The 27,658-nt window shown below is 39.8% G+C and overlaps 1 protein-coding gene across 7 annotated transcripts in view; it reads right to left on the reverse strand.

Moving 5' to 3' along the window:
* The window catches only part of TSC22D1 (TSC22 domain family member 1), a 121,917-nt gene extending 95,479 nt beyond the window's left edge, over positions 1–26,438 (reverse strand). For 2 of the 7 annotated variants that reach the window (XR_005725709.1, XM_040267209.1), the window contains exon 1: positions 23,252–26,434. Coding sequence is in view for 5 of the 7 variants with exons in the window: in XM_040267209.1 (XP_040123143.1) it covers positions 23,252–26,112 (2,861 nt within the window). In the remaining 2 variants the exon portion in view is untranslated. Of the gene's footprint in view, positions 1–23,251 lie in introns of all 7 variants that reach the window. The other 5 variants (XM_040267207.1, XM_040267208.1, XR_005725710.1 and 2 more) reach the window with 4 other exon arrangements.
* Between the last annotated feature and the right edge of the window lie 1,220 nt (positions 26,439–27,658).

The raw sequence follows: 27,658 nt of genomic DNA on the forward strand, positions 1-27,658 counted from the left end.
CAGTAAAGGTTTTATAAATGAATGAAGCCCACTGGTCAAAAAACAAAAAGTTAAGGAGAACTCTATCAAGCAGCTGATGTCTAAAGTTAGGCTTTTTTTATCCTAAAGGAAATAAAAATCATCGTAAGTATTAGTTTCATGGATTCGCTTTTTTTGCGGGGGGGGGGGGGGGTTGTCCATCAGCATCTAGGGTTAACTTCTACGAATGATCAATCACCTGAAACTTCACAGGTATTATCCTGAGGTGACACAAATTTTAGCTAAATTTAAGACCCATTATAAATTTTCTAATGTTCTTTTCCAGACCAAAATTAGTAAGAAAACAAACTGGATATTGCCAAAACATCCAATTTCACTTTTAAATTTTAAAAAGTGAGAGATCTTGTCAAAAAGGCAGACAGACAGACAAAGCCCAGCTTCCTTAGAATTAGTTAGCCACAGTATTGTGTTGTATCTGGAGGAAAAGGCGGTATCCCCCATCCAAGTACTAATGATGCCTGACCCTGCTTAGCTTCCGAGAAAAGGTTATAGCTAAACCACAACCCTGTATATATTATCAAAGGGGATACACCTTTGATACTATAAATACTAAAATAAGGAAGAAAGCCTGGAAATTAAGGAACATAGAGCATGGAAAGCAATAACCTAACAGAGAAGAAAATATAATGAGAAAGAAACCTATTAGATTATTTTAAGAATCTAACCAAATTCCAAGATTTATCAATATATTTTTTTCTTCATCCTTTTGGAAAAGATACTAATCCCAAAATTTGGGGCTCAAGTTACTCTATTTTTAGGTTTAAATATTAAGTATTTGTTAAAAGAGAGAAAAGCAATAGCTAATCCAACTGTGTCTTCAGGTTCTTAAGATAGGGAAATAAAAAAGGTAAAAAAAAAAGAAAGAAAATGTGCAATATATTTTTAGAGCAGTTAATGCACTATAGAATGAAAGATAAAAGGCAATCCTAAAACTATATATCAACTATAAAAAAAGTCAAATTCAGAGTCAAGCTGCATTTAAAAAGGCAACTTCAGGGTCAAGACAACTAAACCCAGGAACATTTAAATTTACCACTGCCTCCTTTAAATGAAAAAGGCTTCTATATTTCAAAAAAAGAAAATCTTAGTGAAAGTAATTTTATGTTAAAATTAATGGAAATATGATGAGAAACAATATTGACACAGTATTAAAATATCTCCCACAAGACACTTATTATTTACATTGGAAAAAAGTAAATTAATAGTGTAGAAACCTGACAGACACTTCCTTAGCCAAATTAACTTTTATCACCACCGGTAACAGGACAAATCAGTACCACGTACCTCCTGATACAATGTACTGATAAGGACATAACATCACTTCAGTGGAATCTTTTCCAAAAATGTTTAATTCTCAATCTGATTATGAAAGAACATGAGACACACAAGTTAAGAAATAGTCTAACTAACCAGTACTCTTCAAAAATGTCACGGTTACAAAAGGCAAAGAGAATGAAGAACAAGCCCAGACTGAAGAAGATTAAACAGACATGACAATTAAATACACTGTGAAATTCTAGATAGGATCCTGGACCAAAACAAGGTCATTTAATGGACTATGATCAAAATGCAAATAAACTTACAGATGGTTAGTATTAACTCCTGATGTCTACATTTGTTCTACAAATATTAGCAAAAGCTGGGTGAATTCTATGTACTATTTCTGCAACTTTTGGTAGACCTAAGTTTGTTTTAAAATAAAATTTAAAAATACCAAATAAAACAAAAGGTTCTGAATAATTTGACATAAAGTGCACTCCAATCTTTCTTTAAAAACTAACTCTAGTAGAAATAACAGCATTAATGTTCTGTACTAACATCAGACTACTAATCAGATAGTGATAGTCTTGCTTATGCTTTTTAATTTTTTTGATAAATAGTTCTATAGAGAGAACTCTGATTTGGAAGAAATCAGAGATAAAAAAAATCTTCTACAAACAGAGAAACTGAATTATGTTTATGTTAAACTAGCATGGAAATGAACTTTGGACTAAAGCAAGCATATAGGAGTAATTGGCTAAAAAACAAAAAGTCTTCAGATTTTGAATTACTACATGTGAATTTTTATTACTGCATAATAAAAAATGCAAGGAATAAAAATTTGTGCTCATTTTTCTTTAAAATTTCCATAAGAAAGTATAGTGCCATAAATATCCCTCTTACAATTTTTTTTCCTAAAAATCAAATTACAAAATTCTCAATTAATAAACCTTCACTTAAAAAATCAGTTACAAGCAAATATTCGTAACCTGTTTGTTTTTTTAACACTTATGGAGAGCTCAGTATACAGCTATACAGTACGCGTTTTATATATATGGCCTCTCTCAACCTCACAACTCAATGACATATAATACAATCATCACAAGTTTACTGAGAATAAACTAAGGCACAAAGCAGTAAAGTTAACACATCTAAGATCACAAATCTAGTAAGTTGTTAGACTAGGAAACAGAAAACCAATTTGTCTCCAAGATCCTGAGTTTATACTTTTCCAAATTATATTACTTTGATTAGCAATATTTGTTTTTAAAATACTTAGAATGTGATAAAATGCTAGAATAAATGCTTTAAGTAGAACTGAAATTTTCTCCTTCTATTTGTTTTGCCATTTCTACCAACCCAGGAAAGTCTGCCAAGGCAAAAAGACTTAGAAATAAAGTATAGCAAAACTCAGTATCAGCACCATAAATAACCTAGAAACAGATGTTTCTACAGAACCTAAAAGGCCTATATCTAAAATCTGTTGAAATGGTAATTCAAAATTCTTCTCATCTTGAAAGATCTCCAAAAAAGCAAGATGCAGAATTTTAATTTCTAGTTTACATGTCACATGTATCTATTAACCTGCCTAACAAATATATAGGACAGTCTCTTAAATGTATAAAAACCTCATAAAAAGTTCAATGAGTTTAATTATCTTAATGTACTTTAAACATTATATTTAAGTCATTAAATATAAACATTAAATAAACATTATATTAAGTTATCACTTATGAGCAGTGTAAGAATAATGATCTAGCAGTAACAACTGGATTTTATTCTCTACTAATTCAGAGCTCAATTCTGCTACTTAGAGAAGTCTTTCGTTTGTTAGCATATATAATATTTTGTATGGCTGTTGTAGCTGTCCTAAATTTTAACGTATTTTTAAAATTATTTACAGATGGCTTTCATTATTTCTACTCAAATGCTTCTGTATATAAAAACAAGATCAAAGGAAGGTCATTCCCTTTCTCATTCCAATGAAATCTAATAAAAATCAATATAATATCTAATTGTGAGTGTGATATGAGAAGCACTCAGTAGTTTATACAAGAACAAGATGCTTTCAAATTCCTTATCAACAAAGCAAGGAAGGTTTTTTAAAAGACTGGAGAATTATTTAATTATAAATAACACCTTTAATCTACTCTTATATAACTTGTCTGGCCATTGAGCCTGCAGTGACAAAAAGAAGTCATAGATGGTATCCTGAACTTCTGGGCTCATATCAGTCAGTAAACCATCAGAAATTAAGAAAGCCCAAGTTTGCCAAATACTTATGAGGTATTTAATACCTACATAGTAATGAAACTACAAACCAGGAAAAGAAAGAATGCCCAACCTGATATGCTATACTAAATTTATATTCTGGGGAAAAAAAAAAAAAACCATTAATCCTGATATTTTACCAACCATTCACAGCTTTCACAGACAATCCTACTTTCCAAACATTTTAGAAATAAGATTTTATAGTCACGATCCAGGTCGTGAAAATGAAAATACTGCCAAAAAAGAAAATGGTGAAATGGTATGAAAGGAAAAGAACATCATTATCATCAAATCAACTTTAGAAATGTGATTTGACATAAAAGAGATACATGAAGTTTAGTTAATACCATGAGCGTTATCCATACAACTTTCTAAGTGAAAGTTAAGTCGCTCAGTCATGTCCGTCTCTTAGCAACCCCATGGACTACAGCCTACCAGGCTCCTCCATCCATGGGATTTTCCAGGCAAGAGTACTGCAGTGGGGTGCCATTGCCTTCTCCAACAACTTTCTAAAGGCCACCACAAATCTTGGATGAAGGCCTTGTAAGTGCCACTATTACCACAACTCAAGTTTTCAACTTAGTGAGAAAACAACAAATGTGAATATAACTTCAAGAAATAAAATTCTTGTATACCCCTTCACATGTTTAAATAAGGCACTTCTTTAAGTTTTATTCAGAATACCAGATTATAGTGTTTGAGTTGGAAAATCTTTTTCCATTCCTCCTTCAAAACTTGAATCAAGTCTCTGATAAACACAGCTAGTACTTTAAAAATTCTGACTTCCTGCTGTTTTATGGTGGTCTATCGTCAAAGTTATTCCCAAAAAAGCCAGAAAATACCTTAATCTACCAACACTTCTTCAGGAACATCTCCAATATCCATTCTTTTCACCTCTTTGATAAATCTTTTAGTCTCCAAGAGACTTCCGTTATTCTCAGAATTTGACATCATTTTTGGTACCACTTATTCCATTGCTGAAATAAATGTTTAACACATGAAATAGATAAATGAGAGTGCAAATGTTTAATTGGGTCCTTTACTTTGTTAGCAATGTCAAGTTTTAACTCTAAAACCTAAGAAAAACAAAGTAAAGTAAGTAAAATGTCCTACGTTTTACTAACTGAAGCACAGAACAAATTCTGATTAGCATCCCTATCTCTGAGTTCATGGAGTTAACTAGTTCTTTCTCTCCTATTTACAGATTTCCCCTAGGAATATGCTAACTCATATGAGGCCCATCCTTAAGGTCTGCAAACCATTTACAATGACAGGGCCAATTAAATGAGGCTGCAAATATGTCAGCCTGTACTTCTCACAATATGTTCTTAACCTTCTGCCAGATGGTATATATACTCGGTATATACTTTCACATGACAACAATTATACTTTTATTTCTAATATAAATCAAATACTTAAGAGAAAACAAGGTGGTATAGCAGAAAAAGAACCGCTCACGTAGAATAAATGAAGGGACGGGATGCACTTGAAGCCTGACATCACTTAGTTATACGACCCAGAATATTCCTCACATGTAAAATCAAACAGATCGACATTTCCCAAAGTATGTTCCAAAAAACACAGGGTCTACAAGACACTAATAGGCGCTATATGTTCAAATGAGTTGTAGTCAAGAAATGAAACTGTCTTCCTTCTGCAGAATCTCTGTCTTCAATAAATTAAAGTACAATGTCAGTCTCCAAGATGTATACAACAAAAAGCATTCTCCCCCAGATTCCAGGGCTCTAGAACATTTTTCTTTTTACATGAAGAACCAGCATTCCCAAAACATTAGTTTTGAAACTTTTAAACTAGATTCCAAAATCCAGTTCAATGAATCTCTGAAACTTAGAAACCAGGTACTGACTCATTATCTTATTTAAAATAAACTGATTAATTCCATTCATTCTAAGCAGGTAAGTCTTCAGTTCCATATGGGACTGAGTATGGAACAGATGGTCTTCAGGACATTACGCCCGTCTAAAACAATCTTACAGCGAAAAAGTTTCAGAACCATTTGATTAGGGAAACGGTTTCATTTTTGGAGTATCAACAATCTGCCACATGACACTACATTCCTTCTACATATTCCCTGCCCCATTAAGAAAGAGGGAAGTATGCTTTTAACAACTTTTATTTCCATGAGTTCCAGAACTCTGAAGCACTTCTCCAATAGTCAAGCTACAGTCCAAGCACCCTGGGATTCAGCAAAAGAATTAATTGCAATACTTTCATTATAAATTCACTTTTCTCTTACGTATCTGGAATGGTGATACTAGATATACATTGTTCTTAAGAGAATTAAGAAGGTATTCACTCCTCCTGCATGCATTAATTCCCTAATGGAGCTCCAGGTGAAAAAGGTTACCACCAAAAATGTCTCAAAGGCGCAGCACCACTTGTTTCTAAGGCTGTAGTAGGAAGAAAGTCTCTAAACACATAGACAAGTTTGTAATTTCAATTTACAGTAGGTAAGAAAGGAATCATTCTTATTTGGCACAGTAAGAGCAGCAGCTACCGTTTACCAAAGACGTGAACTTGCTGCACTACATTATCTCCTTTAATCCTCCCATTAACAGTGCAAAGGTAGCTAGTACTCCCATTTAACAGGTAAAGAATTTGGGCTTACAAGTACATTTACAAAGGTCAGACAATGAAGAGATAGCATAAACAAGATTAGACACCTGATCTGAGGCCAAGGATAATGCTCGTTAAACTCCACCTCATTATGCTCTATGCTCATTAGTCCACAGCCTAGATTAATCAACCTGTGTGAACAGAAGAGCTGTCATGCACATCACACACAGAATAACTAAGCATAATTAACGTGGAGTAAGTCAGAAGACGTACAAGGTTTTAGGATATTTCTTCGGGGTACAAGACAAAACTGTTCAAGACCAAAATTATGTCTTTTTCCCTTTGCATCCTTAGTATGTTTGCTCAGTGTGAACATATGTGTATAACAAGCATTTAATAAATATTTCTTAAATAAATGAATCATCACAAATATCAAGAAAGAACAGAAATATGATAAATATAAAAAGACTTCTGGGCTAACAGACAACTGCTTAAATTGCTTATTTTTCTAAAATACTTCATACAGCTAAAAACTATCACCAGATCGTCCTCTTGCCCGACCATCCCTTTTACTGGCCTTTCTACTTTTGTTTTCCCCCCCTTTTCATGTTTTGAACCTCTAACTCAACCATTTGTATTAACTGCATTTAAGTCATATATTCATAACACAACCAGGTTTTTAAGCCGATGTGTTCACTTTTTTTTTTTTTTTGCGTATGGATCAATTTCTTAACAAGCTAACTGAAGCTACTGGCAGATTCTCATGAGCTAAGAATCTGAATGTAACTAGAGACATACCTAAACTTTCATATAAAGAAAAAACAAAGTGAGTCTGTTAGCCTATCCATTTCAGAAGGGTAACCTAACCTCATTGATAATTTTCTCTTTTTCAATGTGACTGCTTCAAGGATTGGGAAGAGCGGCAAATTTAGGCTCTTGAAAGCATATCAATAAGCAAAATGTCTAGAAATGCAATCAATTGTACAAGATGTGAAAATTACTGACTTTTAGCAGCGTTGGCTATTTCATATTACTGGAAAGTGAAATTATGGAACATGTGAATAAGATTTGTACTATGTTACTATTAAATGATAAATTACTACTATATCCTTTAAGATATACTTTAAGGTAAGATATCCTTTAAGATATCCTTTACTGTTAACTACAATTTTAAAAAATTCCAATTGTTTTCTATAGTTCCACTGTTTATAAGTGAATCAGGAAAATATAAAAATTAAGGAAAGCAGCTTTACTATAAGACATGAGTTAAAAGAATAACTAATGCAACTGTCTAAGACTTAAAAATAATACTCTCCTAGGTTAATGAGCAAAAAAGACTAGTAAATCTTGTTTTTCAACTTAATATAAAAATGTTCATGTAAATTAATAATTTTTATTCCAATAATAATCGTACAATGTGAACATAAGCTGTCACTGTACAAAATTAAAGATCTGAGTCACAAAGTGCTATTATAATTGGATTAAAGAGTTTTCTATTTTGAAAAGTACTGTAATTTGATCACATGAAACCAAAAATAATCTGAATTATCAATAGCTTATAAGCTTGTATTTAAAGCTCACTGAGATCAATACAAGGCTACCCATCTGATCTATTAAAATGTTTACCATAAAACTACCTCTATGTCAATTTATTTTTCAGAAAGTGGATTCCACTTAAGCAGATTTTCTAATTAAAGGCTTATTCTTTAGCAAAAACTTGGAAAACTTAAATAATTTTGAGCAGAAAATGCTTTCAAATGTATTAAGAAAAAAAACAAAATTAAGATTGAGAGGATCATCATTTGAAACACCAGTCACTGTACCACTCGATAACCAACAGGAAGTGTATAAGGCCAAAGAGCGCCATACTCATATGCTAAAGACTGCTGTTTTTGTGGCCTGCATTTGTGCTTTTTTTTTTCAAATTTTAAACTTTTTATTAATGAAAGTGAAGTCACTCAGTCGTGTCCAACTCTTGTGACTCCATGGACTGTAGCCCACCAGGTTCCTCCGTCCATGGGATTCTCCAAGCAAGAATACTGGAGTGGGTTGCCATTTCCTTCTCTAGGGGATCTTCCCAACCCAGGGATCAAACCCAGGTCTCCTACACTGCAGGCGGACTCTTTATAATCTAAGCCACCAGGGAAGCCCTTTTATTGGTATAGCTAATTAACAATGTTGTGGTAGTTTCTGGTGAACAGCAAAGGGATTCAGCCATACATATACATGTATCCATTCTCTCCCAAACACCCCTCGCATCCAGGCTGGCACATTACGTTGAGTAGAGTTCCATGTGCTATACAATAGGTCCTTGTTGGTTATCCATTTTAAACATAGCAGTGTGTACATGACCTGCCCAAACTCCCTAACCCTCTCTTCCCCCAGGCAATCATAAGCTCCTTTTCTAAGTCTGGGTCTCTTTCTGTTTTGTAAATAAGTTCATTTGTATCAATTCTTTTTAGATTCCAGGTATAAGGGATGTCATAGAATATTTCTCCTTCTCTGACTTACTTCATTTGTTATGACACTCCTCAGGTCCAAAGTAGTATTAAGTATCAATACTACTGGCCCTCCCCATCTGTGGATCCCACATCCTCGGATTCAACCAACCAGAGAATGGCCGAATCCATGGATATGGAACCCACAAAGACAGAGAGCCAGAGTGGTACATGCTCTGGAATCAAATCACCTGATGAAATACTAGCTCCATCACTTAGTAGTTACGTGACCAACTTCCTTGACAATATTTTACCTGTAGTAGTATGTCAGCCAATAATATAGTGAAAGAAATTTTAGAATCATCTGTCATACAATCCTCAGGTCCCCTATGATTTTATCATCAACCTTATACAAATTTACAAAAAAAAAAAAAGTTAAAGAAGTTGCTACTTCATATATTCCTTACCTTCAGTAAATATTAAACATACTTGATACTGGGGCTTCCTAGGTGGCACTAGTGGTAATGAACCCACCTGCCAATGCCAGAGACATGAGACATGGGTTTGATCCCTGGATGGGCTGATCCCCTGGAGGAGGGAATGGCAACCCACTCCAATAATTCTTCCCTAGAGAATCCCATGGACAGAGGAGCCTGGCAGGCTACAGTCCACAGGGTCGCAGAGTTGGATAAGACTGAAGCACCTGAGCACACACCCAAGTATGCTTGTTCCTAAAAGAACTGGGAAGAGGGGATATATGTATACTTACAGCTCATTCACACTGCTGTACGGCAGAAACCAAGACAACATAGTAAAGCAATAGCCCCAATTTAAAAATAAATTTTAAAAAAGGACTGGGATGCAGTTTAATATTTGGTTTATTACTATGGGATTCAAGAATGGAGGCAGAAAACTAGTTAAGATACCTAGCTTGGACTCACCCTACACCTCCTCACTCTAGATCTACCCTTCCTCCCTAGAATCTCAAAACAGGTAAATTCCCAATAAGATATATATCCAGTTGTACAAACATAAATCCTGATGTCACATAGGAGAATAACTGGTAAGTAATGTTTGATAGATCCCGAAAGAAGAGAATAACACAATGAAAATGAAGAACAGCTTAGGAATCAGTGAAATCCCTTATGTTAAGATTCTATGATACCATGGAATATCCACCAAAGACAAAAGATAAGGCTCCATGCTTGACTCTGGAAGAGAAGTTAAGATCAACTGTAAGTGATCAAGCCTTTTAAAACAGGACAAGAAGGAAAGACTCAGACATGAGATGGCTCATTAGCACCTGATCAGCAGACAGCACTGGAGCCAAAACCAGAGATTTACTCAATTCACCTGATCACCTTGCACCCCAAACAATACAGTTGAAAAAACAAAAATCAAGCAAAAAAGGTTAACTAAAAAGTAGCATTTTTTCCAAAATAAATTTAATAAGGTAAGTTTCACTGAATCAGTTCAGTTCAGTTCCTCAGTCGTGTCTCTTTGTGACCCCATGGACTGCAGCACGCCAGGCTTCCCTGTCCATCACCAGCTCCTGGAGCTTACTCAAACTCATGTCCATCGAGCTGGTGATGCCATCCAATCATCTGAATCTCTGCTGTCCCCTTTTCTCCTCCCGCCTTGAATCTTCCCCAGCATCAGGTGCCCAAAGTATTGAGAGTTTCAGCTTGAGAATCAATCCTTCCAATACCATCTCTCAAAAGTAAATTTTAAAATTGGAGAGTATTTCCCTCAATAAAGAATCCCAGTCATTTTTGAAAATAGCACACCAAAAGGATACAGCCAAGAAAACAAAATTACATTAAAAGCATAAGCAAATACCTCCTTATGAAAGAAAGTGGTTGTATTAACAATTCCTAAAATAGAGATTTAAAACATCTAAAATGAGAAATCAGCTTTGATACAATTATTTGATTCACTGCATTGAAAAGATGATAAAAATATTTCAAAGAAAAAACTGAGGGGGAAATATTATAACAAAATATCCAAAAAAGTAGGTATCTACACAATACCTTGAACTGATAGGTAACTGACATGCCATTTATTCATCAATAATTTCACTAATATAAATATAAAATTATATAAAAATATATACAGTATATGATATACACTTTATAATATATAAAATTAAAATATAAAAATCATTGATAATTACTTAAATCATAGCATGTATTAGGGACTTTTTAGTACTGAAAATGTTCTCTGTAATATCTGTCTGTAGAGGCCTAACATTTATTTATAACACATTATGAATTTCTTACAGAAGACTCTGACTAGGAAAATGTGAAGCACTTCCCTTGAGAATAGGGAAAAAAAGCAACATAGAGCAGCATATTAAACAGTCCATGGTTAAATGATACAATGGTGGCAAATACAACTAAAAATACCATCTCTTTATACTTATCCATAGCTCAGTAATTAACACCATTTGGAATTTATTCAGGTTCATGCTTCCTTAAAATAATATACAAAACATAACCTAACTTTCAACTAGTGAGCATTCAATACGGTATCAAATTTCTCCGGGGTTTTCTTAAAATTTCCAACTCCGACTTTGCTGTCAGGTTGTGAACTGCTACTTTCTTACTGTCATCCTACATGCCTAAGAGTCCCGTTTTCCCCTTCCCCTCCCCTCATCTCCTTTAAGATGACAGAGCTAGTAAAAGTCCAAAAAAGGACCAGAGATACCATGCAAGAAGAGGAAACAAACAAAACAAAAAAAACCCACAGAACTTTATTTTATGATGGCAATTTCAAGCAGTTTCAGAAGCCAGAGCTGTGTTCTTAAATGATTAAGTTACCCACTCTGGATAAGTGGAGTGTTACCGTGTGTGGACTGGGTCCTTACCTTCTTAGCTTTCCTAAAGAGGCCAAGGTGACTGGTTCAAACCATTATCTCAGATTGCAACCACAAAGAGAATGTGCCTCTATCTTCACCAGTGATGGAAAGGGAATTACTGAACTTCTCATACCCCATTAAGAAAGGAAGCAACGAGACATCCAAAGTAAGGATGTGTTTCTTAAAACACAGCATTGATCAGGCCACTACAGGAACATAAGAAGGGCCCTCCATTCCAAGCCCAATTAAGTCCAAACTTGGCAATGCTGCCTTTAAGGCTTTTCAAAGTTAGCCTCATCTGCCATGTTCTTGTGTACAGACACTACCTCCTACCAACTTAGACTATGTCCTGTATTCTTTTCTATAAAACACTCTCCATACCTTGAACCTTTTGGGCTGTTTTCTCTGCTAATGTGACTTATATTACAATCCCCACAGCTATCAAAGTTCTCTCAAAAGCATGTGATCTTTACATTCTATCTCTCACCACTGCTTTAATAGTATCTCTCATGACACACCATATCCTACCTTGTTATACTTTTCCCATTTACTGGTTTTCTATCTCAAGTCATGCCCTAAAATGTTTCCAGAAGCTTGCAAAAATAGATGTAAATATTACAAGATAAAATAAATTATAAATGGGTAAAAAAAACTGACACAAAGGACCAAAAATAGGAGAAGAGTAATATATATTGAATCTGTTACCTGTTATTGCTTCCTTTCATGTATGTGTGTGTGTGTGTATATATATTTATTTATTCTTAAATTCAACTGCAGGCTCTCCTTAAGGATATAAATAGTGCTATGTATATACACGTAAATAAATTACATCCTTTCAAATACCCAGGAGATTCTGTAATCTAAGGACGATTTTAAAGCGTCCTCTTAAAAAAGCATATACCTTTGTATGTGTGAAGTCGCTCAGTCGTGTCTGACTCTTTGCAACCCCACGGACTGTAGCCTACCAGGCTCTTCCATCCATGGGATTTTCCAGGTAAGAGTACTGGAGTGGGTTGCCATTTCCTTCTCCAGAAGATCTTCCCGACCCAGGGATTGAACCCAGGTCTCCCGCATTGTAGGCAGACGCTTTACCATCTCGGCCACCTTGTATACCCGCACATATATGTGTATATTCCCAAATTTTTGAAATGGCAAACGAAAATGAAAAAAGGCACCAACATATAAAGGAATAAGTTTTGTGGCACTTTAGATGTCAATAAAATAATCAAGTTACATTTACTGTCAATGATAGCCTTAATGTTTTTCTCACTTTAAATAAATCTATACCATTTCCTTTTTGGTAGAGACTCTTGCCTGGAAAATTCCATGGATGGAGGAGCCTGGTGGGCTACAGGCCATAGGGTCACAAAGAGTCGGGACACGACTGAGCAACTTTTAACTCACTAGGAGTGCTCAGGGGATAGGAAGAAATAATTTCATCTCTTTCCAGTGCCTGGAAGAAACTGGCAATGGACTCTGGTTAGTACGCAAAGAAAGCACCTATGATCAATAACGTAAAGAACCCATCCTAGATATTTAGTTCACAGTTACTTGGATTTCCTTTCACTACTAAATATATTTAGGACACTTCTGCTTTGGATTACAAACACAGATAAAACCTATGGAGACATTAAACTGCCAAAATTGTACCTGAAGGTTAGAACCACTTATCCTTCAGATCTTTAAAACTGCAGCTATAAATCAATAGCTTTTCTGGAAAATCAGGGTTGTCTATTTCCTTTCTGACATAAGAGAAATGAAACATTGCTTTGAGGGAGGAGAAGCTAGAAAAGTGAATACAGTATTTTTATAAGTTGATAAATTTGCTAACCAAAGGGTTCCTGAACTGAATCATCTTACAATGAAAACCGCAATCCCCCTAATTTACTCCATTCATTAAGACTGCTTTAAGACAACTTTAAGACTGCTATGACTCAAGAGCACATAATCTATCTCAAATGGTTTTATTAAACCGTTGCCCCACAAAAATAATACAAGAGTAAGGTTTTATTACTATCACCACTAGAAATATATCATACCCATATGATAACAAAAATGTAATGCAAGATATTATTTCAACTGTACATCTATATGTTGTTTGACCAACTAGTCAATATGTGGCTTGTTGACATGGAGATATACACTAACCCTAATAACCAAAGAAATAAGGTAACTAGGAGAGCTGAGAGAGAACAAAGTCTCATCAACAGTGAGCAATTTTATAATCAATCCATCCATCTACAATTACGCAGAAAAAGAATACTCAGACACGTACACTGAGTACCAGGAGCTCCTCGCCTAGGTAGTAAATCAGTATTATAAAAATAATCTGGGCTGCCTGGAAAAATAAGATGCTATCTCATCTGTCTTATCCCCAGGAAGCTCAGAGTACTCTACTCTATGGCTCCGTGGATGAGAAAAGGCAATACCATTCACCACGATCTAATCCTTAATAAAATCAAGCTACAGTGAACCTTCTCCCCAGTCAACACAAATACAGTTTTAAGCCACGCAGCCAGTTTTAACACCGGTATGTTCACAAAAGGATATGAAAACCTTTAAAGACTCTTAGAACTAGCCTCTGATGACCCCTGAACTACAACAGATTTTGTATTTTCCCTTCTGTTTTTAATAACCCCAACCTTAAAAGGCCTCATCTCTTAATACCTTTTTACTCCCATTTAATATCCATATATAATCAATTAAACTTATTGCTAATTCTAATCACTGCCTCATATTTTTCATGATTCTTTGCCCTTAACAGAAACCATAACTTACTAGTTTAGTAACAAGTAACTACATTGACCAAAAGCAAAACAAGCGGTTAGGAATTTTAAACAAGTAATTAACTCAGTGCTTACTACACTAACAAAGGAAACTCTTAATACAAACAAGTGGCATTTTGCCAGTTAAATGTTTATATTTTAAACAGCTGAAACTGCTAAGAACTTTCAAGGTAATACTTAGATATTTGAGAATCATTTATGCTAAAGAGCTGAACCAGTCAAAAGGAGATAAAGAAAAATACTGACACAATGTAGAAATAAATGGGTTTAAGTTGGAGAACTCATCAATAAACATACATAAACAAAACATATGTGCAAAAATAAACAGAGATGCTTGTTAAAAGCAGCAAGTAAGCATTGCTTTTTTGCTCATAAACACAGAAAAAAGTAATCATTCCTCAATCAACTCTCTCTCAATCAACTCTACTAAAGGAGAAAATAGTGTTATCACATGATGTATCAAGAACTTATTTACCTTTCAAATATGTCATAATAGTGTTTTTAAAAAGAAGCTGTCCTTATGCCAACATTAAATTTTTTTTTCTTCACTTATTAAGCAGATTTTTACTGAGTACCTACTGTCAGATACTGACATATACTTTATATATATAGTAGCAAACCAAAAACTTGTTTGAGAAGCTTAAAATCAAACAGATAATCACACACAAATTAAAGGCTGTACTAAGCACTATAATATAACAAGGTGATTTTAAACAGTGTTAACAAACAATCTAAGTTTAGACTGGTATATCAGAGAAGGCCTCTTAAGGCGACAGTGAGGCTTTAGGGAGGAAAGGAGGAAAGATGACATAGAACACATTCTGGCTAAAACAGCCCAAGCCAAAGCCCGGAGGAGAGAGCAAGAAAGGATGACAACCTGAGGATCTGAAAGGAGGCAAATGGGACTCAAAAAGTGAGGGGAAGGAGCATATGAAGCCAGAAGGGAGCAAAAGCAAAATGGAATCATCTTAAAAGAAATGGAAAGGCTTTAGGGATTTGGGACAAGTGAGTAACTGAAACAGATTTCCATTTTAAGAATGTCATTCTGACTATAAGACACAAAATCAGAGAAAGGCAAGAATGTATGCAGAAAGTTGGTGAAGAAGCAACTGCAGTACTTTTTAAGAGTTGAATATGTTATCTTAGGCTAGAGTTGTGGCAACAGAGATAGCGAAAGAAAAGATAAATTCAAGATATATTTAGAAAGTAATGGTCAGAATGTAGAGGGTGAGAGAAAGGAAACTATCAAGAAATGACTCAGGCTCCTAAAGTGAAGAACTAGAATGAGGAGTAACATTTATTAAAATGAGGGTAACTAATACATTTGAGAGGTCAGGTAATAAGGAGGTTAAGGTTACGATCTGTTGAGACTGAGAAGCTGTGAGAACGCAAGTAGAGATAACATTAAGGCAAAGGACCACATCAGTCTAGAGCTAAGAAGAGAAGTGTGGTCTAGGGATATGCATTCAGAAGTTGAGAGCATACAGATCTCATCTGAAGCCACAGAACAGCCAACTACCTAGGGAAAAGGGAGGGGATGGGAAGAGGACACAAACCCAAAGAACTCCAACGATGAGTCTGACAGAAGAGCGGAACTGAAAGTAAAAGAGAATGGGTGCTTCAAGGAGGGAAAACAAAGCTCAACTAGACCTAATGAGAGGTCCAGTATGATTTTCGGGTCTAGCTGATAGGTAAGGAAGAAGTGAAGGGCTGGGGATGCAAGCTGAGGAAAAATGTCAACCTGGAATCCAAAACTCAGTATAGACAGATCACTCTTTTAAAATAACATAAACATCCTTTATCATTTTTCCCCTCGTGTCATTTCTTTTAATAAGCCACTAAAGCATATTCTTACCATGACATAGTCAACCCTAAAGACACAGTGACACAGCAAAAATCAACCACTATGGCTCAGATAATGCCACATATTTTTAATGACTTCATATTTTTAAATTGAAGTTTCTAAACAAAAAATAAGATCTATTTGCTTTGCAATACTGAAGTCAATGTTACAAAGACAGAATTTAGATTAGAAAATTAAAATGGTTTTCCTGAAAAGATAACTTTCATACAACTTTCCGCCCAAAATGTTAAAACTAATTCATCTAACATTTGTCTGTCTACTGTGTTTTCCAGGTACATCACTCTTATGACTCTGCCCACTTTTTTCCTCATCAAAGGGTCACAGGTAAATGTTGATATGTTCTAGGGCAATCCCATGATTTGTACTAAGACACAAATCAACGAGGCCTGCCTTCTTTTGGGTTTTCAGCCACTCTAATATTCCTTAGGGGCTTACCTCATGTTGGCTTTATGAGCAGTAGAAACAGCACCAGATTCTGAGTTAGAAAAACGACTTTTAATCCTTACTCTGCTTTACTGTTATGTGTGTAACCTTACACAACTCACTCGGTTTCTCTAATAAACCAAATAAGCTTCTGTTTATGCACCAGTAAATTAGAAAAAAACTTAATTCACAAGGTTGTTTAGTGATTAAATGCGATAATAAGTATTAACTGAATCTAATCCTAACATTTTAAATCACTTCTGTGAACTAAAATACCAAGTTATATGCCATTCTTATTTCTGCTGAATATAAGCCAAGCAATTCCACTCAAAATTTATGTACTAATTACAGATCAAATCTTGGAACATGAATCATTAAAATTAGCATCCTTCTTCAGATTTAATAGCATAGCATTCTACAACTGAAATAGACGTGTAAACACATTTATTTTACACTCCTTTCCTAAAAACCTCACAAAAATGACAGAAAAGGAATTTTTAAGATATAAAAAGCCATGAGCCCACAAAAATTGAGAGAATGGGTGAAAAGACAATAGCAACAAAAATTTGGAAGCTGGAAAGCAGATGGTTGAGTGACAAATGACTTAGCAAACACTAGGAAATCAAATCTTTAGCAAACAGTGGGGAAGCCAAGAACAAACCCAATTTAAACTGTAAAATCCCCAAAAGACTCAGGAATTGGCAGTACCACATACATCTGAAGTGGGATGTGGGGGAGAGAGAGTGCTAAAATAAGAAAGATTGTTTAAAAGTCTGTTTAAGAAGCAACCAGCCCCACAGATACCAACCACCCCTCCCTAACCCCAACAAAAAACTGAAAATACATTGTCTAGTGAATATAAAACACAAGATCCTGGGACTGAGAAAACGAGGCACAGCAACATGCAGGAGAGCATTCCGAAAACAAGCTGAGTGAGTGAAGAAACACATACAGAGGTGCCCGGACAGGTCACCATAGAGTGCAGCTAACAAAACCTCTCAGAATTTCCAATCAGCATTTTACTCCCCTACTCTCAGACACAACCACCACCTAAGGAAAGGCTGTAACACAAAAGATAAAGACCAAACAAATAAAAACTAAGAGTAAAAAATGGAGGACACAGATCACACATGGAGAAGAAACCTTAATGAAAAAAACAAAACTAAACTAACACTTATACTCAGCTAAGAGAAAGTACGATTGCTACCACAACAGGATAGATACTATTCACAAGGACCAAAGACAAAAGCTCTTGGAAATTTAATATATGATAATTTATGATAATAGATGAAAACTCAACAGCAGTAGAGCAAAAAGAAAAAGATGGAAAATAGCCAAGAAAATATGAGAAAGTCAGAAGACTGGTCAAGAAGGTCTATCATCCCAATAAAAGGAATTTGAGAAAGAAAAGAGAAATCGGAAAGAAATAATCAACAACCTCATTCAAGAAAAAGTCCCAAAACTAAAAGGCGTTTCCAGACTGAAAGGGCACACCAAGTATTCAGCACCCTGAATGAAAAGAAATCCACATAAGGAACACTCACTGTTAAATTTCAGAATGCTAAAAACAGATACACTCTTAAAAGCTTTCAGAGATTTAAAAAAATGAGAGAAGGGAAGAAAAGAGAATAAATAAGAGGACAGGGGTAAAAAGGAAAAACAAAACACACACAGGCCACATGTAATATCTGTAAGCCATCAGAACAGCTTCAAACTTCCCAAAAACAACATGGAAGCTAGAAAGCTATGGAGCAAAATTATAAAATAATACACTTTCCAATCCAATATCCTTTACCTAACTGTATAAGGGTAATATAAAGCCATTTTAAAATATCGAGCAAGCCAAGGAAGAATATGACGTGGGTCACTGAAAAATGGAGACCCAACCTCAGCACCCCACAATATTAGTAAGTCTAAAAGGTAATTAGTCCAGAATGAAGATCAGAGAAATATGAGAGCCTTCCTCAGAAAGATAAAAGAGGTAACAATACCCGATATGTCTGAACATCTCCAGGGACATGTGATGAAACGCTGAGTCAGTGATTACTACAGAGAAAACTAAAGCGGCAGGGAGGCGTGGAGACAATGAATTCCAGCCAGATCAGCCTATGGAAAAGCTAACAGTCAACAAGTCACATTGAGAACTGCTTATCAGCTCTTAAGTCTCCTACATTTAAGTACACCCAGAAGATCAAGAATTGCCAGACATCTGAGGAGAGGCTCTATCACAAAAGGTTAAACCCAAAACCCACAAAAATGGGAAGAAAGGCAACCTGGAGGAAACAGATGATGATGGAGGAAAGCTTGGGGTAAGGGAACCCACTACTAACATTTGTATACGTTAAACAATACACAGAAATATACATACAAGTATACCATACATACTAGATGGCTGGGATAGGAGGAAGGCAAGTGCAGGACATTAGACAGGCCAGGAAAAGTTATATTTTACAAGAAAACTGAATAATCAACAGTGATGCAATCATAACTATTAAGATGAAGAGGGGACCAGGAGGAAGGAGGACCAGCTGAGTAGATCATGACAAAGTTAATCTTCATTTTCTACCCAGGAAGTTACTAAAGCCAAAAACAAAAGCAAGTATTTTTATCTAACACACACTTATACAAAGCAAACCTAAAGGAAATCAACTTTGAATATTCATTGGAAGGACAAATGCTGAAGCTCCAAGATTCTGGCTACCTGATGGAAGAGCCGACTCATTGGAAAAGACCCTGATGCTGGGAAAAATCGAAGACAAAAGGAAAAGAGGGCAGCAGAGGATGAGATGGTTAGACAACATCATTGACTCAATGGACCGTAATTTGAGCAAACTCTGGGAGACAGTGAAGGACAGGGAAGTCTGACATTCTACAGTCCATGGGGTTGCAGAGAATTGGACACGACTTAGCAACTGAACAGTAATATAGAGCATATGAGTTAGAGACATTTCAAAGGACTTTCCAAATTCGTTTCATTCTTACAAAATCCTATGCAGTAGATACTATTCTCCCCACTTTCTAAAGTGAGCAAACTGAGGCACAGAGAGGTTAAGCAACTGGTGAACGACAGAGAGGGTGGCTCAGACCTAAGCAGTCCACTCTCCTAACCACCTGGCTGCATTGCACGGCGAGCAGTAATACAGGCGGTTATTTAGAGACTAGGAGATAAATATCACAATCGTCATCTCCAAGAGGTGAAAGTGATTGCTTCCAGGGAAATAAAGAGGGCAGGAAGCTTTCGTTTGTTTTGGTAAGCACGTAAACTATTTGGCTCTTTAAACTGGGCAGGTACAACATAAATAAAAATTAGATCTTATAATCTAGTATTTCACAGTTAAAGTATTTTATCTGATGCAACCATCCTAAGAAGTTGGCAAAAATGAGTATTACTCCTATTTGATAAGAAAACTCAAATTCCTCATTAATATCTATTTGAGGAACTACTCTATATACAGGTACTGTATTTAGAAGATAAATATCAATTTACCTCAAGGTATGAAATTTCTTTTCATTTTTGGCATTAAATTATATGATCCTGCATCTCCAACAGTTATGCTTAAGGTGAGAGACAATACAAGTTTTAAACCATACAAAAGGCAAAGAAAGGTCTGCTCATTAATTCTTTCAAAAAACACTTAGCTCTTGCCCTTGAAGAATTCACAGTCTTGTGGGGAAAATGGGTAAACGTAATTTTAATTGAATGTGCACAGTGCCTTGAATAGAGGACCACTAAAAAGGGTTAAGGCAAACAACATTTCTTGAAGAGAATGCTACGGAGGGAACATCTGAGCTGAGTCTTAAAGGATGAATGGAAGTTTGACCAATTTCACAGAAAAGGCTGTATTAACAATCACAAAACACTGAAAACATCAGTGTGAAATACCTGCATCTTCCCTGTGCTGTAACAGTAAGTTCACATTAAAGGCTAACCTAAGACATTACGTGTTTTGTTTGCTAGCCACCCAGTTGTATCCAACTCTTTGCAACCCCGTGGATTGTAGCCCACCAGGCTCCTAGTCCATGGAATTCTCTAGGCAAGAATACGGGAGTGGGTAGCCATTCAATTCTCCAGGGGATCTTCCCAACCCAGGGACCAAACTCAGGACTCCTGCACGGCAGGCAGATTCTTTACCATCTGAGCCACCAGGGAAGACATTAAGACATTAAGACCTTTTTAATGAGAATGATTTTTTTTTTTAAAGATCATACATAATCTTAAGGCCTGATCATGTTTTCTAATCTTTATAGTCTCTGCCAGTAGCCAACACCAGTAGACACATGTTCCCAACATTTTAAAATTTACCATGTGTCAATATTATTTCAAAAGATGACTAAAGAACAGCCAATCTTCATTTATCCTACCACCTAAAAGTTTTATTGCTAATGTGTTTTCTAAGTCATAACACTGACATTACAATGTATCCTTTTCTCCCATGAGATCCATAGGTGAAGCCCAGAAGACACAAAGGACACAGAAACTAACATGGGAAGAAAAAAGTAAAAACAATTTTTTAAATCATTATCACTTAACAACTTTTTCCAAACTACAGTGATAATCTGCAGTAAAATGCCAAGAAAATAATACACAAATTTACCAGATCTGACCTTTACAGCTATTTTAGGAGTCATTTTGATATTACAGAATTTAAAGGATGTTAACAAAAGCTCAAATATGTGGTTAATTCAAAACAGGTACAGTCAACTCAAGTTACTGTACACCAATATTTAATCATATTTCTCAGTATCTGTTTTGCCCCTTTAATTTCAAACTATTCTACATAATTTGCCCCTAATTAGTCCTCATCTCAGCTGCTATATGGAAAAATTGATTCTGTTCTAATATCTTAAACTGGGACTCTAGCTCTATAGTTAAAAACCGAATTGTAAGTAGCAACATCTGACTTTAATCATCTGGAACACCATGTTATGGAAAGCTCTATCATGCCCTACCACCAGGAGGAGAAAACAAAAAGGAAAAAGTCATGCCAGGAGACCACAATGGTAATTAGTAAAAATCATGGCAGGTTTGAATTCAAAGTATGTGGTTTTCATTTGTGTATCCACCCATCTTTTACTTCTCTAAATTTAGCATCCACATAACATACCTGTTCTTATAGGGATTTTACTCAGATCACACTCACTAGATTTAGAAAACCTGAATATCTGAGGTAAGTTAATAATTTAAAATTATAGATGTGTATTAGCATGATTTGATAAATTTAAAGGTTTAGCAATAATTATAATACAACTATTAAGGAAACCACCTCCTAGAAGAGGTCTCTCTTTTAAAGTATAGCCTTGTATACATGATACAGAATACATGTGGCTAGATAACAAGATTCTATATATGACTTAGAAAAATAAGAATCTTCAAAGGCAAGAATTTAAATTATTTCAATTAACCATGCCTTTACCTTATATCTTTTAAGTAATTTTTTAAAAAAAAGAAGGCCTCACTGAAACATTTGGCTTTTGTTTTTCTAAAATGGCAATTCTTTTGAAATATGCTCAGTTTTTCCAAAGTAAAAATCACAGATATACATTTAGAATGTAAATGTTCCAACTGGCTTAATAAAAGTTCAATCACAAAAATTTCCAATACCAAAATATTTAAGTATCTTTCACATTTATTCAAAGTTCCACAGTGAAAATGAATAGCCTCTGTCAAAACTCCTTGATCAAAACTATTACTTTGATCAAGGTTAGTAAGGCAGATCTGTGAAAAGAACATTCCTTTAAAAATCGACTTAATTTAAAGCCATGTAGTATCATGAGAGATTTCACAACTCTTCTAGCTGGCCAGCTTCAAAGACACAATTTGATTCAAAAAATCACCATATTATTACCAATCCTATTAAGAAAACAATGGTCTAGTAATGTATTTTAGGCTTTCTGTATTTCTCTGGTCAGAGAAGAGAACAAGTGGAGTAGATTAGCAGGAGAACAAAGTCAGTTTCATGTCTCTATAAATTCAACCCTCCAAGACATTCTCTTTCTTTACTCTTTAAAACAGCTACCATACTGCAAAAGGAAAAACATAGTGCATACTACTGTCAAAGATAAACTGGCCTGTTTTTAAGTGTATGCCCCTCCTCCCCCACAAAACACTTTACCATTCCCATTTCTTTACTGCTCAGATAAAACGACCATTAAGTAAGGACACAAAAGTCGGTCAATTAGTTTGAGAGCAACCTGTATAACCCAGCTTAGGTCACCTTTCCTATAATATCTGACTAGGAAAAGCAGTAACATGATCTTTTTCAGACTAATGGCAAACACAGTAGACTTTGGGTTATCCAGTCCAGTGAAGGAGAAACAAATGTGGGAACCACAACCTCCCCTCCTGCCCCCAAGAGATGATCATAACGATTTTAGTAAGTCAAAAGAAGATATGAACGATTAAGCTGGGTTAGCAAAAATTAAGCTTCTGTTCATAATTAATTCTAAAAAAACCATCTCGTAAATAACAAAACCGCTTGGGGCTCCCGTACCTACTCTTAATGTTCAAAAACTATTCTGTCAAGTATTGTTTACCTTTTACTTGGACCACTTCCTAAGCAGTTTGAAACCATTCCATCACACTCCTGCTCTAGAAAACTTACCAGAAAAATGCTCGTTCACCTCTAAAGAGGAAAAAAGTAGATAACGCTTTTAGACTAACCCTGTGCATATGCAGCGACTAAATAGAGGAACTCTGAATCTGTTGAATGCCTGCAGAAACACGGCGTGAGCTTACCTCTCGTCCTCGCCATCCACCAGGGGTGTCGTCAGCGGTAGCACCTTCAACGGGAAAAGAGAAGCAGAGGCTGCAAGGCTGCCGCTACTGCCATCTGAAACTGCTGACACTCCCCCACTGTCACCACTGATGGTCTGAGGTAAGCCAACTAAGGGTTCCGCTGGGCGCCTGGCATCTTCGATTTGGCTTCCAATTGCCTGAGCTAATGATTGTGCGGAGAATTGAACAGAACTGAGTGGTAGCTGTTGTGCCAAAGGCAAATTTATATTAGATGCTAGCAAGGGAGGCTGACTGACACTTTGAACCAAATTACCATTCTGAGTGGCGGGGGCTTGTGCTATATTCTGTGACGGAACCAAGTTTGTCGGGGCAGAAGGCAGTCCAGAAGGACCAGCTGAACTAACCTGATTTGTAACAGAAATACTACTAGCAGAGGGCAAAGGACTAACTGCAGGCAACTGCTTTGAAACCACTCCTGGAGCTACCGACTCGACCCCCTGTGGCTGGGGAGGCACAGGTAACAGGGTACTCTGGGGTGCAATGACCAGTTGTTGAGGAAGGCTTGAAGCGCTGGGCTGAACTCCCTGATGAAGGATCGCAGCTGGAGCAGGTGGCACTATCTGTGAAGACGGAGGAGCACCTTGCTGGATAACTGAAGGTGTGATTTGGGTGGAGGGCTGCTGCAGTGCCGATGGTAGGCTTGTCTGTTGACCAATATTTGCGATTTGACTGCTGGGAGGTACAGCAGCTACTGTCGTGTGAGCCTTGCCAACAGGTTGGCCAGCTGCCCCTGCAGGTTGTGCCTGGACTGCCGCGGGCTGCACTGGGAGCTGGATGCTCTGTGGCTGAGCCATAGGAATCACCGTGGCTCCCACGGCCACCCCTGCAGAAGTGGGCTGTCCAGAGGATACCGCTGTTTGGAGAAGCGGTGAGGGCTGAACATACTCGGAGGCTGGGTTCGGAGTCACTGATGTACCGTGGCTTGGGGCCATCGGAGGGGCCACAGCTGGCGCCGGCTGGCCATATTGTACCTGTTGGGGTGGCGCCCCTGACAGGGGAGCTTGCACTGGGGGGGCCGCCTGGGAATACGGCAGTTGGGGTTGAGCCAGGCTGGCGATGGAAGGCTGCTGACCTAAAGCCGAAGTGACGCCCACCACGCCAACAGGTGACGGCTGAATACCGGCTTGCAGAGGTACTGGTGGAAGACCTGGCTTCGGCTGATAGCCCAGTTCTTGAGACGGTAACTGGACCTGCGAGATCTGCGACTGAGAAATACTCTGAGGGATGCTAACTGCTGAAATGCCCTGTGGAGCGGCGCTGCTGAAGTCCATCTGCGGAAGGGCCACCCCTGGAAGGGTCGGGGGCGGCTGCGGCTGCACTGGCGGGGCCGCCAGGGTGCCCATCTCTCCGCTGCCCACACTCTCCGTGTAGTGACTCAGTGTGCTGACGCTGCTGCTCACGGAGCTCCCACTCGTGCTCTCCCTCTCCGAAGTCGCTTCAGTCGTGTTCTGTCTTACACTTTCCACCACCTTATTTACCACCACCCCTTCGGTGGCGGGTACGGCGGCGTTTTCCTTTTCATAGAACTCAGTGCAAGTCCATCGACCTTTTTTGAAAGGCTCAGAAGTAGAATCTAACTTCACGACTCTGAACCTGGACGTGTTAACGGTTGGCTGTTGCTGCTGACTGGAAACGGACCCCACTGTCATGCCCACTGCTGCACTGGCAGCGCTGTTAAAGGCCGCGGAGGAAGCAACCATACCATTGCCCATACCACTCAAGATATTCACATTAACCCCGCTGCTCACTGCAGGCCCGACACTCATACTAGCAGCACTGGGGATACTGCTCACACTTATATTGGCGTTACCAAGCATGCTGCTGGTCACAGCAGGATTAAAACTACCCACAGCAGTGATGTTAACGTTATTCATCGTAGTGGTGCCCGTAACAGAATTTATACCTAGGCTGCCGGTAGTACTCGGAGCACGGACACTAGTCATGACAGATGCCGGCGAGCCACTCGATGATACAGCAGAAGTTGGTGCAACTGGCATAACACCGTCAGAGCTTCCCGCGGCCGAGAGTTTTCTGGACACTGGGCTTGAGGGCGGTCCTCCAGGGATGGATGTACTGGCCACACCGGCATGGGATGGATGGTGGTGCCCGTGGTGCAGGTGGTGGCCATGAATGGGATGGTGGTGATGGAGGGGGTGTGGATGAGCATTCCCATTGATCACAACGTTCTGTTGTGGAAGGTGAGGCAAATGAGGCTGAGGAAGGTGGGGCTGGTTAGGAGAGACCGCCCCAGGTGTCTCGGCTTCCTGGAAGTTATTGAGAGTCTCTTCCGAGGAGCTGCGTTCAGGCTCCCCTAAGTCCGTAGCCCTGGAAAGCGACACATCAAGGATCTCGGAAGACGACAGATCTTCCGTGTGAGACTCATCCAAGTCGTCGTAGCTCTCCGTGTCCTCTGCGATGCTGTTGTTCGAGCTGATGCTAGCGGAGATCTGAGCCGGGGTCACGCTCGTTATCTGGAAGCCACTTTTCTTTTTCATCTGCGTTCCGCCTGGAGCAAGAGGCTGTGCCTGCAGCTGAGCCTGCGAAAGGAGGTTCAGGCTTTGTGGAGGCGGAGGCTGTGGTCCCGACAGAGATGCTGCAGGCGGCGGCGGCTGGAGCAGCGACGGAGGCGGAAAATCCTCGGCAGATGGGACACTACTACCGACGCCGGTACCTGCTGCACCGAGAGCTGAGGCGCTGCCCCCGCCGCTGCCCCTTCGAGGGAACATTGCCGGGTGCGCCATCTTCCTAGCACTCATGTCTGCAGCGGCCGCGGCCGCCGTGGACTCGGGCGGCTGGTGCATTGTGTTGGGTACCGGGGCGGGGGGCGGAGAAGGCGAGTGCAATTTCCTTCTGCACCGTAATCTTTGTATTCAAGACGCCGAGGAGGAAAACGGGACCTGACGCTCCGCCCGGCGAGATTCCCCCACCTCCTCCTCCTCCTCAGCCGCAGGCGCCGGCCGTTCCTGCCTTCGAGGGCGAGCTTCGGGAAGGGAGGATGGACGAGGGTGAACGGGGCGGCCAGGGACTCCAAGGGGGGGACCCCTTCAGTCCTTCGCCATCCACTTTCCCCGCTGGCCTCACACCCCCTTTATACTCCGCTTCACGTGGGGTGCGGGGCGGGAGGGAGGGGGTGGGGAGGGGAGCGGGGAGGCGAGGGGAGGGGGGTGGGAAAAGCCAAGAAATGCCCACCTTCTCCGGACAACTCCGGAGCCACCTCCGCCCCTCCTCCCGTCGGCGGCGGCGGCGGCCGCTGCAAAAAGCCTCCCGGTCGCCCTGCACGAAGGCGGCGCCGAGCGAGTGTCGCCTTCCCCTCGCCGCCCCCCAGCGCCGCCGCGGCTGCCGGCGGCGAGCCCCGAGCTCAGTCAGTGTCGCTCAAACCTCCGCTCCCGGCCCCGCCGGCCCGGCTCGGGCCTCCTCCCCCCGCGGCCCCGCGGACCCTTTCAAACCCCTTGGGCTCGCGGCGGCTGCTGCTGCTCCGTAAGGAAACGCTGGCCGCGACTGAGGCCGGCGCGGCGAGGCTCGGGCGGCGGGGCGCCCGGTACGGTGAGCCCAGCAACGGGGCGCGGGCGGGCGCGCAGAGACGCCGGGTCCTCGCGGAGCACGGCCGGGGCGCGGCGGCGGCGGTGGCAGCGGGAGCCCAGGGACCGCTCCATCACTGGCAGCCATGGAGCCCGAGCATTTTCCTCCCTCCGGGCAGGCGCCTCAGCTCGGCACACGTCCTCGGGGAGGAAGGGGCCGGCGCCCGAGCCTCCCCGGAGGGCGGCGGGACGTGCGCTGAGGAGCGCCGGCGGTGGTGCGAGCCGCTTCGTCCTCGTCCTCCGCAGCCGGTTGGTCCTCTCACCCCCGCTGCTCCCGCGGCCCGGGCGGGAGGGGGCCGCAGGCGACGGCGACTCCTCTCTCGGCGGCGTTGGTGGCCAGACGGGGCTGGTGCAGCGACTGCAGCCGACGCCGTTCAAAGGAACGAGAGGTGGGGTTTGGTCGGTGTCGGCGAACGGGGCGGGTGAGTGGGTGGGTGCCGAGGGAGGGCGGCGGGCGAGGAGGGGGCTGTGGTGGTTACTAGTGCTCTTCTCCGGCTCCGCCGTATCCCCCGGTCTCTCGCGGCATCGGGAGAGGAGGGACCAGCGCCCGAGCGCAGGAGGAGGAGGAGGGGCGACCGCGGGCGAGAGGAGGCGGAGGCGGTGGCAGCGGCGGCGGCGGCGGCGGGAGGGGGCCGGCTGAGGAGAAGGAGGGAAGATGGCGTCTGCGCATGCGCCCCGGCGCCGCAGACATAAAGCCGGGTCTGGCGGTAGAAGGAGGCGGCGGCGGCGGGTCTTCGGGCCTCGCCGAGCGCCGGGTGTCCCGGCGGAA

The sequence above is a fragment of the Oryx dammah genome, unplaced genomic scaffold (genome assembly GCF_014754425.2).
Source record: "Oryx dammah isolate SB20612 unplaced genomic scaffold, SCBI_Odam_1.1 HiC_scaffold_24, whole genome shotgun sequence".
In the NCBI taxonomy this organism is placed as follows: Eukaryota; Metazoa; Chordata; class Mammalia; order Artiodactyla; family Bovidae; genus Oryx; species Oryx dammah.